General features: G+C 45.8%; 1 protein-coding gene across 1 annotated transcript in view; it reads right to left on the bottom strand.

Moving 5' to 3' along the window:
- Nucleotides 1-20,460, bottom strand: part of TCP11L1 (t-complex 11 like 1) — a 666,815-nt gene that overhangs the window by 509,826 nt on the left and 136,529 nt on the right. The window contains exon 4 of the mRNA XM_069623576.1: nt 643-763. Coding sequence (XP_069479677.1) covers nt 643-763 — 121 coding nt within the window. The remainder of the gene's footprint in view (nt 1-642; nt 764-20,460) is intronic.

The following is a 20,460-nucleotide window of genomic DNA, read 5'->3' as shown; positions in this document are numbered from 1 at the left end:
ACCATTTTGACATTCTCATCCCATGCTGTGCAAATGTAATACCCAGATAATTTAGTAGCGATTGGTGAGGCACTAATAACGCAACACAGCTGGTGTATACATTCGGCAACATAGCTAGTGGACTAAATGTTCTTGCTTCTGAGAATGATGCAGTAGTTTTACCTAATAAATGCACTATATCCCCTAGAACAAGTTATTTTGTTATGTGCATTTAGAGCATCAAGGAAGGAAGGTTAAGCAATGAGCTCGGATATCCCATTAAACTAGAAAAATATCAAATTAAAACACATATATCTTATTTCAGGTCATGACATCCTTTTTCATCTATGAATCTGTATTCTAGTATGGAAAAATTATACATATTTGCATATTCTGAGTGTTTTAGTGTGTGTTGCCCACTGGGCTACAGAAAGGGTATTAATGGTACAAAGGTAGGGGTGTTGTATATAATTGAATGCCACTTGGTAAGAACGCAGTTGTTCACGTAGGAGGGGTAGGCACCGGAAACATATTGTTAAGTCATATTTCTTGGAAGTTCCTGAACTGCAGAATGTGTGTTTCTTGTCTATGCATCATTCCTATGATTTGTATATTATATGATATGATATCATGCACGGTGAACACAAACACAGCATAACATACCTCTTTAATCTCCCCTAAAAGTATTATTGCGTGGCCATAGGTTGGTGGGTCCTCATGAAATTGCACTTCTAAACAATCCCAAAAAGCTTTATGTACGATGTCCCGAACATTTTTTTCCAGGCTGTTGGCAAAACAAGAAACCGTCAGTTCACAGGATTACAGAGTCGGGCAAAACATCAGCATTTTTGAAGATTAAAGCTGCTAGTATCAAAATATAGATGTCAAATCCATTTAATCACAGTTGAAGGAGGGTTTGACGGGCATCTTACTGGATCAAAGGGAAGCTTCTGAGAAAGTATGTATTTTGGAAATAGTAGAATGAATGTCATAGTGCACATTTCTGTTTGAAGTTCTTGCACTTTTGCCATTCCTTTAAAATCTTTGTCCTAATGAAGCGAAAAGTGTACCTTTCATATGCCAGTGGAAGTAAGAAATGTCCATGTACAAATAGAAAGGTAGCCTAACTTACACGGGTACCCCTTAAGTATACGGGTACCCCTAATCAAGCTCACACCAGAATGAATGCACCCCTCCAGGGAAGCAAGGCCAAGAGTCTTATCTTGCAAGGATAACAAGCTCATTCTTTACAGAATTGAGGATGGGGGCAAAGAACTCTGCTCCCTGAAAGGCCTTCTGTCCCTCTTCTGTTCCAAGCTCCTCCAGACTGATGCCAGAGCAGGAGCTTTTATACTCTTTTTTTTTTACCTCTTTATTTTAAGGAGCTTTTATACTCTTAGCTTGCTGCAGTGGCATCTCTGGATATGGGCATGGCTCCATCCAACAGCGTCCTTTTTCCCTACAAGGGATGCTCCAGTCTTTCTTCTTCCATGGCAGGCAATGTCTGTTTCAGGACATGCTACTTAACATACTGTAGTTTCACTTTTCATAATTTTGTTACTTATGAACATTTACATATAAACACATTTTCCCGTTGTGCTCTCCATACGTCACTCACTCCCCTTAAAATCTTGTTTTCCATAATTCTGCATGTTGTGCATTGAGCATGCACAATCCCCTATTCTTAGTCTGCATGGGCTTTTGACAGACCGCTGATCAGCCACTTCGTGTGCTCTGCCAGAGCTTAGCCTCAGTGACAACACTGCATGCTCTGTGATCCATTTTTAGCCCAGTCCACATTCCTCCCGGCAGAGAGCTTACCTTACTTTTTAACATTTACCAATTTATTCAGCTAGTAGTTATTTGCAACTTATATTTAAATAATAACTGCCTTCTGTTAGGGTCCACGCATGTTTGTGTGTGTGATTATATTTGCATGAAAAAAGCTTTCCTCAGTGTTCTTCATCCCCCCTGGCCCCTTTGGAGTGCCTAGAAACAGTCAAAAGAAGTCTTGCCTAATTATAAAGCGCTTGGGAATGAAGGAAGGCGCTAGCTCCCTCCCAACAAAATCTTCTATGATTTTTGCATTACACTAGTGACTTTCCAAAAATGGACTTTACAACTTGATCACATTGAGTAAGATCCTTTTGGAACAGCTCTGTGCTATTTATTTTCATATTATTAATGTTACTTGATCCTGCCACGTTCTCATGCTACATTTCTAGGTGGAACTACTCGTATTATGCATTTCTGATATTAATTTCTGATCGTCAAAAGAACATAACACTTAAATTCAAGGTAAAAAAAAAACATGCTATCTATGAACCTGATGCAATTCAAAAAGGGAAATGTATGCAGCTTGTGAGCAAATCATCTAGACTAATTTGATCTTTAAGGACATGACTGAAGAGTATGGCCATCAGCATCATCAAATAACTTTATTCGGCTGTCAGGCCATCAAAGTGCATCCTAATACAATAAACAACCATTTAAGTTATAACAACCAAAAACTAAAGAAACAAAGAGAAGCGATAAACATTATGCTCCTGGAATACCAGAGGCTCAAACCATCTCTTTGAAGAAGGATCTCTAAATCAAAAAGATGCGGCTTTAATCTGCCTTCAGGAAACTTGGCTGTCTGAAGAGGTAACATGCGAAGGCTTCTCGACCTTCATGAATCCAGCGATTACTTCACATCAAGGTAGACCGTCATCAGGCATGCTGATTATGACGAAATTAAATCCATCTTGGTCAATCGTAGCAAAGCAAAATCTACACCCCTGGGCCCAATACATCATCATCTGTACCCAAACCCCAAAAAAGGAATCCAGCTATCTAACAGTCTTCAACATTTACTGGAACCCAACATCAATGAATGAGAACATATTCCTAGATTCTATTTTTGATGAATTTGATTCAATTGCCAATTTATATAACTCGACAGAATTTATAATTGCTGGTGATTTGAACATCCATCTTTATAGCCCAGAAGGTTTGAGACTAAATTCCTCGAATCTATCCTCAAGAGCAAAAAAATGGTCCAAAGAAATTTTTATTAGAAACTTAACATTGACGGAGCAACCACGAAATGATCAAGATAAACCTCCTCCAACATGGACCCGTGAAAAATCCAACTCAATTATAGATTATATCTTCATCTCAGAAAGGATACTAAAAAAACCTAACACCAACTGCAAACCATCCACAAATAAATAGTGACCACCACCAAATTCTAATAACATGGACTACTGCTCGAACGCGAATCTCACAATTAAATCTCACAGAGTTGGAACTAAACAATGGTCTAAACAAGCTTCGAATAAACCAACCCCAAATGGTTGATCTGCTGACAAACTTTGAGGCATCAAAATTACCAGACTACTCAAAACTCAACCACGAGTGGATTCTGCACAAATATCAACAACCCAAAAAAACTAGTGTGAACCAGCAAAGCAAACACAAACAGTTTAATCATGACATTAAATCAATGAAAAAGAATTTATACAAAAAAATTTGACAACTCAAAAAACAGAATACAATAACCTCTGCTGCAGAAATAAAAAAGGAAAAACAGAAATATTCCAACTTCATAAAATCACATAAAGCTATAATGTGCCAATCAGACGCAGAAGCGATTTTAGCGGCTCTAGAACAAAAAAAAAACACCAGACAGCTGTGGTCGCTTCTTAACAAAAAATCCAATGGATCAACCATGGTACAAGAGGTAGAATCCGGAGAATGGTCACAACATTTCAAAAACCTCTACAAAACGAAAACAGACATTTCACTAGCAGGAAGCTCGAATAACCAACATGCCTGGGACCTAAAATGGGAAAGAGATGAGATCAGAAACACTATCATATCCTTAAATCCATCGCGAGCACCTGGCCCTGATGGGCTCTCCAACGCCAACCTAAAATCTGCCCCCGAAGAAAATGCCAACAAACTATAGACCCATAGCCCTTCTTGACCCACTGGAAAGCTGTTCGCGGGATTTCTAATGAAAAAACTTAAGTCATGGGCAGCGGAAAATGGCTTTCAAGAGAAGAGGCAGACTGGTTTTGCTAACAAAATCGGCACAAACGTCAATCTGCTACTTCTGAATAGGATTAAGTATGAAGCGACAATAAAGAAACAACAAGTTTACGCTGTGTTTATAGACCTAAAAACAGCATTCGATTCGGTGAATAGAGAAAAACTATGGTTCAAGTTAACATCATGGGGTTGTCCCCCAGCCATTCTCAATCCAATTAAACAGCTCTACTCTAATGCATCGATCAGAATAAGATTGACAAAAGATGGTGCAGTAAAAGAAGAAATGACCACCTGGAATGGCCTGAAACAAGGTGCCCCCTGGCTGCTTGTCTATACAACTTAAACACTTTTGGCTTTGTACAAGCGATTCATGATCCACTCTCGAATCCACCGAAGATTAATAACGAACCGCTAAAAACCTTAATGTATGCAGACGACAATATTGTCATGGACAAAACGCAATCAGGTCTACAAAAAACATTAAACAAAGTGGACTTTTTCATGAAAGAGAACGACCTACAAATTAACATTCCCAAAACCAAGCTAATGAGATTAACATCTTTACATAGTACCAGACGACAAAATGTGAAACTACAATTAGAAGATAAAGAGATTGAAGAAACCAAAGCATTCAAATATCTTGGTGCCTTGATAAATTCATCACCAGTCGAGCAAGAATGGAAAGACCACATCGAGAGAAAAGCAAGATCCTTAGCTCGTTTGGGTCGCTTTTTCCATTGCAAATTTGGAACCTTTACAATAAAATCAACAATCCTACTGTATAGACAAACGGTGGTCCCCATCCTAACTTATGCTGGAGAAACAATCAATCAAGATACAATGAAATGGCAATAATACGAGGCCATATTCTGGAGAAAAACTCTGGCTTTACCTAACTCATTTCCAATCCCGAGAATTCGTTTTGAATTGGCTCTACAATCTCTAGAATCTATAATTACCTGGAAAAAAATGGATCTCTACAGAAAAATAATTTGTCAGGATAAAATTCCTTTCTTGGAAATACTCAAGGAAAAAAAGACCCCTGTATGTGTAACAGCTCTGCAATACTGCACCAACGAGATAAAAAAGAAACTGAAGGCCGAAGACATGCTAATAAACAGACCACAACATGCTAAAAGAAGAGTTCAGCAAAATGATTGGATCAAAACAATAGAGGAACAATCAAAATATAAATGAGCGATTAACTGTTCAATAGAATCAAGAGCTCTTAACGAACTAACACCATATTTAGCATGCTTTCCAGAATGGTCAACAAGAGATCTATTCCTACGCTTTCGCCTAAATATATTACCAACCCGTGATTATTCATGAAGCATAAAACAGCCAACCACAACGACCACAGATTGCCGGTTTTGTAAGATTGACAATACTAGAGAGACTCTCTTCCATGTAATCATGGATTGCCATGCTTTGACAGATAAAAGAAACTTGTTCAAGGACTTCTTCAAAATTTCCCAGAAACAGATGAATACACAGGAACGATGGGCCCATCTCTCAAAAGGACACAACAAGAACCTAATTTTAACAGTAATTAAATTTTGGACTACGATCTTGAACAATAGCAAGTTTTGAGAATCAGAAATATAAATGTTAATCCTTTCTCATTTTGTAAATGATATAATGAAAAGTTTGTATTACCAAACAGAACATTTATAATAAAAAAATTAAAAAAGTTATAACAAACATCAAAACAGAAAAGCAGAGTGAGAAGAAGGGCCTGAAAATACTGTAAACACAATAGTACAGGTATGAGAAAATTCCCTAATTTTCTGGTAGATCTCACTTCAATACTGAATGAGTCCAAGGCCACATAGGTTCCTTTCTTGCCTTTTCCCCAAAAGGTACGAAATTCGCACCAGAAAGAACAAGATTCAATGGGATGTTTTTACAAATAACAGCGAGTCTCATGTTTGGGTAGGTGCTGATTATAATGCGGCTTCTTGCAAGACGGCCAACACAGTTCACACTGCCCAAGACACCCTTGCCACTTTTTGGTTCCAAAACTCCAGCCTAATTGAATCACAGGAAACACCGTCCACCATTGCTTACTCTGTAACAACTTGCAATAGCATGCCTAGTAACAAAGTCGCACCCCCTTTCAGCACGAAGCCAATGCAAACATTTGTTCAGGAGAGCATCCCCTGATTCTCGCTTGTAGAAGGCCAGTTTGGGTACCCCGTGGAGATACACTGTGGCCCTCCTAGGTTCCCTATAGTTATAACAACAGGACCCAATTCTTCTGGGGCGGGGACCACAAGCTCTTTTTTACGTGCTAATGAACTAGTAGCCGCAGAAAGGGTGACCCGGCCGTCCAGCTCTATGGGCATACTATTAAAGTTGGGGGCCTTGGGAACATCACTGGGCAGATTCTGCTGGACCAACTGTTCATCAGTAAGTGTTATCACAGGGATGTGGACCTTCGTTTCACGCTGGGTAGTAGTTAGGGGGTGTCTCATAGGAACAAGGGCCAAACCATCAATCTTCTCTGCAGGGGTCAGCAGTCCATGTGTAACTAATTCTGTGGGGCATTCCAGATGCGAGTTGTGGGTGCTTTGGGGCCCCTTTGCAACGGGTGGGTCGATGGGGATATCTCCAGAAAAAAACCTTCTTCCCTCTTCCCCTCTTCCCCTCCTGTGGGCCTCAGTCAGAATTAATCAATTGTTTTTATATCAGCAAGTTCCGAAAGCAATAGGTAACAATTGCAGCCCTGAGCAGTGTGGACCCCTTGGCAGATTGGTCGGGGTTAGGTAGATTAACTTGGCTTGATGACTTTGGAACCCTGATGGGGGTTAGCCGAGGAAAGGAGCAACTCCCTGTTCACGCATTCATCAAGTTCTCACTCCAGGTGCTGCTGGCCAAAGTAGATGGGGGCTTATCTTCGAAGACATTGTCTATCTCCCAGTCCATTTGGTCCACAGAGCCAGTTGCAGAAACAGGCAGAGTTGTGTACATGGATGGGATCAAAAACGGGCAAAGGTTACAGAACTGGGCGTTTACTCATAAGGGTAGGCTTGAATAGCAGCCCTCCCTCTCTGGCCATGGAAGCAAACAGCAAGCTGGGGAGTTAAGGCAATGTCTTCAACTACTAGTGCTGGTTGTTGTCGCCCCCCCCCCCCAATACGCCTGGTTAGACAGTTCAGGTGAACAGGGAAGAGTGGGTATCCGGTCATTGCATCCAAAACAAAGCATTGACAAGCCATACCATTGGGGAAAAAAGCATTGAAGAAAAAAAAAACATTGAATGCATTTTTTTCTTCAATGGTAAAGGGTTTAGTTTAGTAAAAAGGTGGGTTGTGGGGGAGGAACCCCCCATACACATTTTCTTTATTTTTTTTTAATGCATTCGATTGTTATATATATTTTATTTAGATGCTTTGGTGTCAATGGTATGGTTTGTCAATGCTTTGACTGTCGATGCAATCACTAGGAACCTGAAGAGTGCTTGCAGTGGAAACAGGGATCAAGCAGGCATTGCCAATGGTCTTTATCATATGATTTAACATTAACAGAGCAGCTCAGATTTGCTGGAGGGGGCAGTGAGTCTTCAATCAGCTCTTTACAAGTCCCAGCTGAGGGGTTTTCTTTAAGGCGTGGGGCCATTAATTCGCCGAGATCGTCAGTTGTTTCTCCTCTTTGGTAGTCCCCTGTTTCAGTAATTGGCCCCAAGGTGGCTTGGTTCAACCCCGAGAACAAACAGATTTCTTTAATCAAAGAATATGCCTCCACTGTGAGTTTGATAGGGCTGCAGGCTTTCTCTGATGGAGCGATGGCATGTTGGGGTGGGCACGTTCCCAGCTTCCTTCTTACAACTAGGCTCTTGAGCCTGGGCTTAGACTCTTCTACGGCCAATGTGGGGGGCTGAGGGGTAAACAGTGAACGATGAGGGGGAGGAGAACATAGGGAAATTACTGCTATGACACCCCGCCCAGCTTTAACCACTCTCACCTCCGTGTATCCCTCACATGCTTCCTGGGGAGTTTTCTGGTCCTCACCCCAATAGTTGGGGCCGGGTGGGTGGGGGCACTTCTTCACCAACATGCTCCACACCCTGCAATTCGCAGGACACCCCTGCAGGGAGCTTAACACCCTGCGCCCTCGTCTCTTCCACTGCCTTTGGTTCTAGTGGGCATCAGGGCAGAGAATATAGGAAGGGGGTGTGGCCTAGTGCTCCAGTGCTTGAAGCAATGGTGGCCCTCCTGGGACTACAACAGCAGCAGCAGCTCTCTGCGGGGAGCAAACCACCCCACACCCTTGTCCCCCCCCCCCCCTCATTATAGCAAACAGATGTTTTAACACATCTTTTAGCATGATTTACAGAGGGATGTATTCCGAAATGCACTCTCTCGGTCACAGGCTTTTCATGCATCTCTTTTGACCATGACCAGCCTCATACCAGAAACAGGGCAATCCTCAAGTCTGACCAGGGGCTTTTCAGACTTAGGGCTGCCATGCAGGACACCATATACAAATGCTCACGCAAAGCAGGAGCATTTCTGTACATTTTTGATGGAAATGCTAAACCAGCCTTTCTGTTGGTGGGCTTCCATTTCAGGTGACAGCCTTTCAAGATATGTCAAATAAAAGGCAGTCAGAACAGCCAATGTGTAAATGGACAGGGTCTGCTTACATCAGATAAGGCCCACGATGCACATGAATCTGGAAGCAAATGTGTATTAAAAAGGTGCTGGGTGTGCAGCCCAACATCCCCACAACACGTTCCTTGGCACAGGCAATTGGGTACCATCACACCCACTTCGTAATTGCATAGTGGTGATACACAGAAACATTGTTGACTATAAGGCCATTCTGTAACCAGTCCACAATCTTGTGTCTTGTGCTTGCACTTATTTGAATAAAAGAGAACTGTCTTTGCCTAAGTAGAGCCCAAACCAACCCTGTCACGTCGTTGGCATACTGGGGCCTCATCATGGCCAAGGAGGTATCCCAGCAGTAATTGCACCGGGATACCGCCAACGCAAATAGCGTTACTGCTACTCGATCCGGCGCAATTTGTGCCGGATCCAATGTAGGTAAGGTGGTAAATCCCCATTTTTTAAGAGTCCATAGGACTCTTATCGGGCTGTTCAGCACTATTACCGTCAGCAGTAATAGTGCCAAAAATGGGTGGAAAGCTGGAGATTTACAGAGGGCACTTTCCCTTATTTTTAGCTCATTGCAGTGCCTTTCTCCGTCTCTCTCCGCCACAACAGAAGGGATAGGAGCAGGGACTCAGAGGCTCCTACCTGAGGTGTGCCATTGCAGGTCTGAATGAGGGCCTAGCCAAGAACACTGGCCAATAGTTGGAGTTGTTGTACACCCCAACTCTACACAGAATGATAACTACAGTGAACGCAGAGGGTGCGTTCGGCCATTCGGTTTGCGATTATAAGCAATTATAAGGGCATCAAGAGTATAGGCCCTCTTTCAAGCGGTTTGGCCTGACGTTTACCCCACACCGGGTTATCATTCTAAATATTTTCTTTTCTCCGTTTGTTGGTACTGCCAAGTTCGGTGCACTGCAGTGGAGGGTGTGAGTGTTGGAATGTGGCTTCTTGCAAACGGGAACTAGAATGGGGCTCCACAGAAAAGGAGGCGGAGGGGGAGAATAAGAGCTATGAATGGTACTGGAAACCTGGCTGGGGAACTGGATTTATGGGGATGACTGATGTGAAAGTTATATCCTTCAATGGTCAGGGGTTGAATTCACAAAGGAAAAGGAAAAGCATGTTATTCAAGCTAGTAGACCTTAAGGCTGACATAGCCCTGATCCAGGAGACCCACCTCTTGCAGCGCGACTGGCTGTGGCTACGATACCGCTGGTTCCCCCATCAGTACTTTGCTTCTTCTACCCAACAAAAGGCAGGGGTTGCAATCTTAATAGCTAGCATGCTGCATTTTGAGCAGGGGAGGGTCATGAAGGAAGTCCAGGGTAGGTAGATTGGGCTGAATATTTGACTAGTGGGTCGAGATCTCATCTCTGTGTCCGTGTACGGCCCTAACCAGCACCAGGACCAGCTCTATGCTCAGCTATTCCTGCATATAACGCAGTTCCAAAAGGGTGAGCTTTGGGTGGGTGTAGATTTTTTTTTTTTTTATTTACATTTTATTGGTTTTTAAACATCAGCACTGAACATACAGGTGGGTGCATGTTATACTCACATGGTTACGCTAAGAAACAATTTTGTTCCACCTGAACAACATTTTAACATCAAATACTTGTCTCACCCTAATGGCAGGATGTTTCGAACCCTTCGCCCCCCTTCTTCTCCCCCAGTGGTCATAAATCGTCCAGTTCCTTGGCGTTGTGGCAATTTGTAGTGGGTGACGTGACGTTTATCACTGATCGTCATTTGAGTTGAGGATTATTGAGTTTAAGTTTGTGACAGGCATGTTGAACTGACGGCGTGTCATGTGATGCTCAGTTCGTGCTAAGGCAGAGTATTATCTAACTCCCTTGGTGCGTCGGGTCGTTCGCCGCTGAACCTGCAATGTAGTGACTGGCTAAGTCGCACCATGCCTCTTCGTGTCGTGCAGCCTTGTCGTGGAGGGCTGCCGTAATTTTTTCCATTGTGTAGATGTTTGTTGCGATCTGTATCCAGTCTTTTTTAACTGGAAGTTGTGGAGATTTCCATTTGATGACCAGGCCCGCTCTCGCCGCCAATAGCAGGGGGGATGCCAATCCTTTAACTCTAGTCAGTTCATCGTCCTCTTCTTCGAGACCAAAGAGGATCAGAAGGGGGTATGGTACCCTTTCTATGCCATCTAACTGCTTGATCCATCCCAGGACTTCTTGCCAGTAGATGCAAACCTTGGGGCAGTCAAACAACATGTGCCAGTAGTCGGCTTCCATGCCGCATTGTCGCCAGCACCCCGGGCTGGTGGTCTGGAACATTTTGGAAAGCCTGCATGGGTCATACTGCCATCTGTGGAGTAGCTTTATTGCGTGCAGCTTGTACTGGGCTGCAATTGATATTCTGAATGGTGTTTCACAAATTCTGTCCCAAGCCAGCTGATCAAATTCTGTGCCAAAATCTCCCCCCCACCCCATCTCTCTTCAAGGCGGGGACTTGAGGTTTGTTCCTTACAGATCAGAGCACTGTACATGCGTGCTATCAGACCTCTGTTTGTGTTGGTCATGTCCAGAATTTTCTCGAAAGGCATGAGCCCTCTCTGCGTTTTGGCCTTCCACTTCCTCTTGGATAATACACCTTTCAATCGCAGGTGTGGATAAATCGGAATTGGGTGTAGTTGAAGAGCTTCCTCTAGTTCTGTAACTGATATGAATTTTCCGTTTCTCCACAGCTGGCCAACTCTCTCAAGTCCAGCATTGAACCAGGCTTGATATCTGGCGTGTTCGGGGATTTCCTCTCTGATCCCCGGGGACCAGAGATGGCTCAGAGGAGAAGGCGAAGTGGTAACTCCAGACGTTCCTTTCCCTTCCTTCCATATGTTCCACAATGTCTCCAGTATTGGGTGGTTGCGCAGTCTTCTTATAAGTTTCGGTCTGGGGACCCATAGCCATTCTGCGAGAGTAGCGGGGTTTAAATTATCATTGTCCGACTGAACCCAGAGCAGGTCCCTTCTGTCACGCAGGTGTGGGATCAGGATTCTGAGTTGTGTCGCCTGGTAATATAGCTCTATATCCGGAAGGCCCACTCCTCCCTGCTCCTTCGGTAGTATCAGGGTTTCATAAGGTATCCTGGGTTTCTTTCCTTTCCATAGGAATTCTGATAGGACGGTCTTAACTTGTTTGAAGAAGTGAGTGGAGATTTTAATGCGATACTGGGGTGGGGGGGAGGTAGGACTGGCACGCAAGCATCGGCTGAAGCAGTCAGAACCATTTTTCCAGGAAGCCTATGTGTGATATGCACTTGGTAGATATATGGAGACGCCACCCCCAACACCAAGACTAATTGCATTTCTCACATGTCCACCGCAGCTACTCCAGGATTGATTTCTTTTTGGTATCTCGTCCCCTGCTATCGGGAATATCCTCGGCCACCATTGAGATAGCACTGGTCTCTGAACATTCTCCCATTACTTTGCAACTGGATGGATACAGACTAAGGGGTAGGAAATCTACGGGGTGGAGCTTGAATGACTATTGGCGGACCAGACTATATTACCAAAACTTGCAAGAGATTCTTACGGAGGGGTCCCTTTGGCGGGAGTGTGGGGTGCTTTGAAACTTACACGGAGAGGGGAGCTAATCTTTACTTTACACATTTATACCGCGCACATATGGACCCGGAGGCTTAATCAGCCTGGCCTCAGCTCAGAGAAAGATCCTTACAGCCCAGCAAGCTCGTGCTGAGGAGAGGTTCCAGGATTGGGAAACTCGGTAAAAGCGGGAAGGGGCTAGGAAAACCTACAGACAACTGCAGGTAGTGTGGGAGGAATTAAAAGCATTGTGGGCAGACAATATCTCCCATAAATTGCTTAGAATGTAACACTTTTACTATGGAATACAGCGTCCCGTATCCTGGCCTATAAACTTCAGGCCCAGAGAAATAGCACTACGATTATGGGGTTGACGGATGCACAAAAACTGTTGCGTGATGATGAACCTGCTAAAATAGAAATACTGTCACAATATTATACATAATTGTTTGCAGTGGACTCTCTTAGTGGCCCGCAACAGGATGCATTAATTCAAGAGGCCTTCCTCCCTCAAATATCTTCGGACCATAAACAAGCACAAGACATGTCCATAACAGTAGAGTAGGTTGCTCAAGCTATTCACTCTCTCCCAGGAACAAAGCCCCGGGTCTGGGCGGGTTCACTGCCCTTTTTTATTAAAAATTCTCTGAGGTCTCTCTCTCCTCACATGACAGACTCCTTTGCTGAAACTGGGTCTATTACACCATCAATGGAGGAGCCGACACCAACGCTGCTCAACAAACCTGGCAAGGACACCACGCTATGCTCCTCTTTTCACCAATAGCAGTCCTAAATTATGACGCTCATTTATTCTCAAACGTCTTGGCCAAGCACTTTGTTCCGGGGTTCACAGGGTTTGTTCCAGGATGCCAGATGTTCGATAATATTCGACAGACGATGGATATCCCGGCCTGGGTGCGTAAACAAAAACGGTTATTGGCTCTACTTTCGATCGACGAGGAGAAAGCGCTCAATCGCGTAGATTGGGCTACCATCTCATAGGTGCAGGTGAGTGGAAAGGTTCCTTGAACCTCCTGGATCTTTGTTTTGCCATTTTGTGTAGATTATTTGAGCCCCAGCCCCTGGTTTTCTCTTGGTCCGCTACTGCATCCTTCCCTTGCACCTCCCAACTCCCTTCGGGCCACCCGGCCCGGATTGGCTGCCCGAGTTCCGTGTATTGCAAATCCTTGCTCCAGTGCCTCGACCTGCATGCCACTTCCATCTGGGCGGTGCAGGTGAGTGGCAAGGTTCCTTGACCCTCCTGGGCCTTTGTTATGCCATTTTGTGTAGATTATTTGAGCCCCAGCCCCTGGTTTTCTCTTGGTCCGCTACTGCATCCTTCCCTTGCACCTCCCACCTCCATTCCGGCACCCCGGCCCGGATTGGCTGCCCAAGTTCCGTGTATTGCACATCCTTGCTCCAGTACCTCGACCTGCATGCCACTTCCATCTGGGCGGTGCAGGTGAGTGGCAAGGTTCCTTGACCGTCCTGGGTCTTTGTTTTGCCATTTTGTGTAGATTATTTGAGCCCCAGCCCCTGGTTTTCTCCCACTCTGCTACCACGTCCATCCCTTCCACCTCCCCCGCCTCCCCTCTTGTCCCCCAGCCCTGATTTGCAACAACCTCAACTCTCAATTCTCCCTCCGAGGGCAGCCCTCTGCACTTGCAGCCCCTGGGGCTAAGGGCGCCAAGGCAAAGGGCGGCTCCTACAAGAGGCAGCAGGGGAAGCCAGTAGCCAGCTGTAAACCAGCAGCTACTAGTAAGGTAGGAGTGGCCTGGGTGGGGAGTAGAGCAATTACTCTACCCAAGAAGCCCAGCCACATAGAAAACTTACCTACACTGGGACAACACTGTGATTACTATCCTCTGCCTCCCTCTCTCCCACTATACAGGATTTTCAAATCTAGTTGTGATCGATCTCGTACTCAAACTGCATTGTGAAACATAGGCCTCTCTCCCTCTAAACAGGACTCTCAAATCTAGTTGTGTTCTATTTTGTAATCAAACTGCATTGTGAAACGTAGGCCTCTCGCCAATATACAGGACTCTCAAATCTAGTTGTGTTCTTTCTTTTACTCAAAATTAGTTGTGTTCTATCTGCATTGTGAAACTTAGGCCTCAACAGCGCAACACAGTCAACTAGGTGCCATGTCACTCACAAACCACAACAAAGCAGGACGCTGACGCACCACTAGGCCCAATGAGAGCCACTGCAGTCATTCCATAGCCCCGCGATCACACACCCCACCCTCCACAGCGCATCTTCAACGTGCATCCCTCACTCCCCTCCTTTCTCCCGCCATCACCACGCCTACCCCCTTCAACCTGTCACACTCTACCCCACCCATAGATCCTGCTCTGCGCAACTAAGAGTGGCAAGATGGAGTGACAGGTTAGAGAACATCGTCCCACGGAACACACCAGAGAATGCAGAGAGATAACTTATATGCCCATCACACTCTAACAGCGCCAGCAACCAAACCCGGACACCTCCCACTCACACTTTCGCCAATCAACTACACATCACCCACAACTCCCACTTCCCCAGCCTTCGCGCAGCAAGAGAAGCTCTAGCCAATACCCAATCACCAGAGAACGCTACTCTCTCCCACACACCCATGATGGCTCATAATGCAAGGAAACGGTGAGACCACAGGCACATAATGCCCCCCTGCTAGCAGTGCCCATCCTCCGACACAGTTTGCAACTACTGCCACTGCAGTATAGGAGCAAAACCTCACCGCCCTCACCCAACCCAGTCCTAGCTCTTTTCCCCTCCTGCCCCTGTCCCCCCACTTCAATTGCTCCCTCATCTCCACACTCTACCTCGTTTCTCCCTCCACACTGCCAGTCCCACATCAGACCCCGGTGCCCCCCCAACCCTACCCACAAAGGCATCCCACCAAATATCTTGCACCCTCATCAACGCCAGGTCAATTTCCAAAAATAAACTCCACATCTATGACCTCATCACGGAAGAAAACCCAGACATCGTATTCATTACTGAAACCATGTCCTGTGATGACTATGAACCCCTCACACACAAGTCCTTCCTACCTGGTTACATTCTCATCGTCCGGAACAGATCACGAAGGGTAGGAGAGCTTGCAATATTACACAAAGACCAATTCAAGCTAATAATCAAGGACAACTCCAGCAGCACCACAGACTACGACTCCCTCCTGGTAAAACTCCAACTCGCACCTTCGACCTCACACAGCTTCCTACTCATCTACAGACTCTCCAGCTAAATACAAAAATACCTCGAGCAAAACCACCTCCTGGGAATCAGGCTTCAGACCCCAACAAGGGACAGAGACAGATCTCATTGACCTTTTAAGGACCACAATCGACACTCAGAGACAATGGGAAATCAGCCTTGCTGCTCCTTCTAGACCTCTGCGCAGCATTCGACCTAGTTGATCACAAAATCCTTTGTGATCACCTAGACTCGCCCGCCCTCTTCTCCCAAGAAGCCATCAGCTGGATTGCGTCATTCTTGAGCAACAGATCTATGCGCGTCTTCTCCACCTCAGCCTCCGCTGACCCCATATCCCTATAACATGTGGGGTCCCTCAGGGTTCATGCGTCTCTCCTACACTCTACAACATGTTCACAAAGCCCCTGTATGATGATCTTGCTTGCCTGGGTATCACCTACACTAATTACGCTGATGATACCCAGATCCTTATCCCGTTGACGGGGGGATTACAATAAGGATTTGGCCTTGGTGAACAGGGTGCATCATCATTCAGGCATGGATGGCCACTCACATTCTATGCCTGAATGATGACAAGACTGAACTTATCATCCTTGGATCCACCCCCCCCCCATCTAAATAAACTGGACTGCAACTACTCGAGCTTCATCATTGACGATAACCGCATTAAGGTAGCGAAGGAAGTGAAAACACTAGGAATCTACCTAGACTCCTCCCTGTACTTCCATAAACAGGTTAGTTCCATGGCCTCCTCCACATGTAAGCTTATAAGAGCAGCCAAACCGTTCCTATCCACCCAGCACTGCATTACCCTAGCCAGAGCCCTTGTTTTATCAAAGCTTGACTACTGTAACGCCTTGTATGTTGGAGCCAACAAACAGATTACCAATAAAATTCAGACGCTGAAAAAGCAGCGCTCAGCATTCCCAAGAAAGCTCATATCTCTAACATCAGGAGATCTCACAACTGGCTCACCACCACTGACAAAATCTGGCTCAAAGTAGCCTCTCTAACACATAAATGCCTCAATAATTCTGCACCCTGCTATTTAGCTGACAGAATAAGAAGATACACCCCCAATAGAACTACCAGATCATCCAACGCCAATTTACTTACAGTTACTAGGTTCAATTGATCCAAAATGGGGGGTAACAGCTTCCAGGTGAAGGCAGCCCAACATTGGAACGCCCTACCTATCACTCTCAGGACACCCCAAACCTACCCCCTCTTTAGACGCGACTACATTCAGTGGTTAAAGAATAACGACCAATAACTGACCTGCCTCGACACTATGCCCCCATGTAAATATGCATAGTTGCAACCTGTTTATCACTGTATTTTTGTAAAACTGTATATCACTTCTTCTACCACAACTGTATTAGCCTATGCATTCACTGTAAACTACTGTACAGCACTGTAACTAATCTGAGAATAATCTTACTGCTCCTGCGCCCTAATACCCTCGGGTCCGGTGCGCAATATAAATGAATAAACATAAACATAAAACAAACACTGGCCGCCAACCTCATCCTACACCCAACACCCACCATCCTAGGACACTTCAACATATGGTTCGATTCCCCATCAAACTCTATGACCAGGTCACTCACAGACAGTTTAGAACCACTCAAGATGAAACACCACACCTCCACTTCCACCCACACAAGAGGCCACACCCTCAAAAGCAATATTCAGCACCACAAACATATCTACTCAGCCCCTGCAACCCCTGTCATGGACAAATCACTCAGCACTGTGTTTCACCAGACAACTGAACACTGTGGTCAGCGGCCAAGGCTCCACACGGCCACCACCCCCCACACCTCTACTTTCCCACTATGGGACAAAGTGGTAATCACCCCAGATCTTGAATTCTCACTCCGCAACTCACTCTTCCTCGCGGAAGGAACCCCAGCAATAGAATCCTTCGACCTCTGACTTACAAAATGCCCTCACGTCCCTCACCCCGTCAAAACGTACCTCGCAGAGTTCTGGACCAACACTGGGGTGGCTCACCCCCAATTTCAAACCACTAAAAACTCTCAAGCACTGTCTGGAATGGGCCCGGAGAGCTGACCTATCAGCCCAACACAAAACCGCCCTAGCAAGAACAACCAGAATTTACAGATCAGCAATCAAAAAAGCAAGAAATCATTCTATGTGAACCAAATCCAAAATGCTTGCAATCCAAGTAATGAACTACATAAAATCATAGGTCCAACTTGGGTCCTTCCTTTCATCTATCTTCCTCTCTACCTGTGGTGTTCCACAGGGGTCTAACCTCTCGCCCTGGCTTTTCAACCAATACCTGGCAACTCTCGCCCACTGCATTGCCATATTCTGCTCAAATTTCCAGTGCTACGCTGACGACACTCAAATCATTTTCAGGCTGCCCTCTGCCACCTCCTCTCCCTCTCTCATCTCCGATTGCCTAACTGCCATTCAAGATTGGTGTGCCGCCAATGATCTTTGTCTGAATGCCAGCAAGACGGAGATCCTCCTCATCGGCACACCTTCACCATTCTTTCCCCTCACTCTCTGTCCGGCCTCCCTTGGCCCTCCTCCTACCCCCACCTGCGAGGCTAAGAACCTTGGGGTCATCTTTGACTCCACCCTTTTCTTCTCCGCCCACATCTCTGAGGTCTCTAAAAAGTAAAATTTCCGACTGCACCTCCTCGAAGGTACTCTGCCTTTCCTCTCCTTCCCCCAGAAGCTCATGGTATCTCAAGCTCTGGTTCTCTTTAGCTTGGACTATTGTAACAGCCTCTATCTAAATCTACCTGCCTCTACTCTCCGCCCTCTGCAACTAATCCAGAACAGGACTGTGAGACTTGTCCTTGGCCTCAAGCCCTGGGATCGTATCTCTCCAGCTCTGAAATCTCTCCACTGGCTCCCAGTGGATGCAAGGATTAAATTCAAAACCCTCTGCATTGTCCACAAGGCTTTCTGGGGCCTGGGTCCAAAATACCTTCAGCTATCCCTCCGCAAATACCTCCCCTCTCGAGCTCTTCGCTCCTCTACCTCCAACTCACTCAGGGTCAGTCATTTTTCTAAGAAACGAGCTGGGCGTAGATATCTGTCTTCGGCTGGGGCCTCCCTCTGGAACAGCCTCCCTGCCACTCTAAAACTTGAGGAGAACCATCTCTGGTTCCGGAAGCACCTCAAGACCTTCCTCTTTTCTTTTGCCTTCGCTCCCCGCTCCCCTCTCCCCTGCTGATCTGTTCTCTCTTGGCACTGTGCACCTGCCCACCCTCTGTCTTTTGGGCCCAGGTACCTGCTCATCCTGCCACCCTCCCACACTACCTCCGGGCCCCCCCTTGCACTGGGGTCTGTATCTGTACCCATACAGCCCCCCTTTTTCTTCCTGCACTTATCAGACCTACCTTGTCTGCTGCCTTAAACCTAGCACTTGCAAATTGCTGGCTGCATTACCACTGTTTGTTGCCTTTATTATTTATTTATTCATTGTTATTTATCTGTTTCTCCTCTGATTCGCACTTTCCACCTCTCCCCCCTTCCATACACTTTTCCCCTCCCCCTCTACCATGTACCTGCGCGTTCTCAATGTCACTGGGCCTAGTAAGATCGCTGTTTTGTTCTCCCCTGTTCCCCTCCCTTGCCTTGTCGTGCTCTGAAACACTTGTGTATGAGCGCGATAGAAATAAAATATCAATCAATAGCAGAATTCAAATCCCCCTTAGCTTGCGCCTGTCCACTCCAAGCCCCCAAGCCTTATGCGACACCCTCTTGCTCCACTTCGACAATGCCGCCAACAAAAGGCACTGCCATCATCGCTAAACTAAAACTCTTACCGCCACCTCCCACTCGCCCACAGTCCTCCACCTAAAACCCCCCACAATCACAATTTTCTTTTGACTCATTCTCTCCCATCATACACCAAGAATCCCTTTCGCTTGTAGCAGTCAGCCGCCCGTCAGGCTCCCCCTGAAGACCTGTGCCCACCTCAATTCTAAAAAAAATACTAACCGCCACTTGTGCAGGTAACGTCGCATGCACAATCCTTAATCACTCACTCAAATCAGGATCTTTCCCCGAAAGCCCAAAAACATCCTACATCAAACCCATTCTCAAAAAAACAACTCTTGACCCACTCCTCCCTCAAAACTACTGTCCTATCTCCAATACGTGGTTTATCGAAAAACTGATTGACCATGCGGCTTACAAACAGCTTGGTCAATTTGCCAAAGCCAACAACCTCCTAGACCCAGCGCAATCAGACTTCAGACCACTAAGGGAAGCAGAATCTTCCCTAGTCTCGATCTGGGACGACCGAAAAAGAACAGGCGACGCAGGCTTCTGCACGGTTCTCATCCTGCTAGACCTCTCTGCAGCCATCGATCACTCGATGCTATTAGTCAGACTACAAACACTAGGAATCAAAAGCACAGTCCTTTCATGGATCTCATCCATTATCTCTAATCGGTCGCAAATCATGCACCTCAACCAGTTCACATCCATATCATGACCAGTATGTAAAGGTGTCCACCAAGGAGCGTCCACATCACCCCTAATCTTCAACTTCTACATGTAACCCATTCCCGCAATCATCCACTCGTACGACCTTACCTGCTATAAATACGCAGATGATGCCCAGATCATCTCAAAATCCCAAATTCCGAAGGCTCTGGCAGCCCGGACCGGTCATCGTGCCTCTCCGACATTGACGACTGGATGACGACCAACCACCTCATCCTCAACCCTGGGAAAACCGAAATCCTAGTCTGTGGGAACACATCGCTCCTCCCCCAACCAATTCTGTGGCCCAAACCACTAGGACAAACACTGGCACCCTCTAACGTGGTTAAAAACCTTGGATGCGAGTTGGACTCAGATTTATCCCTCACCCAACACACCACCAGCGTATCCAAAACCTGCTTCTTCCACCGATTCTCAGGCGGATTTTCCCCTACCAACCTATCCCCACCATTTCTCAGCCATCAACTTCATCATCCTGTCCTGCCTAGACTACACAAACTGCCTCTACCTAGGAGCCCCAGCTTCCCAACTAAGGAAACTCCAAAGAAT

This window comes from Ambystoma mexicanum, chromosome 11 (assembly GCF_040938575.1).
Source record: "Ambystoma mexicanum isolate Mex_15411 chromosome 11, UKY_AmexF1_1, whole genome shotgun sequence".
Lineage (NCBI taxonomy): Eukaryota > Metazoa > Chordata > Amphibia > Caudata > Ambystomatidae > Ambystoma > Ambystoma mexicanum.
Note: the sequence above shows the minus strand (reverse complement) of the source record. Positions and strands in the feature narration are given on the sequence as shown.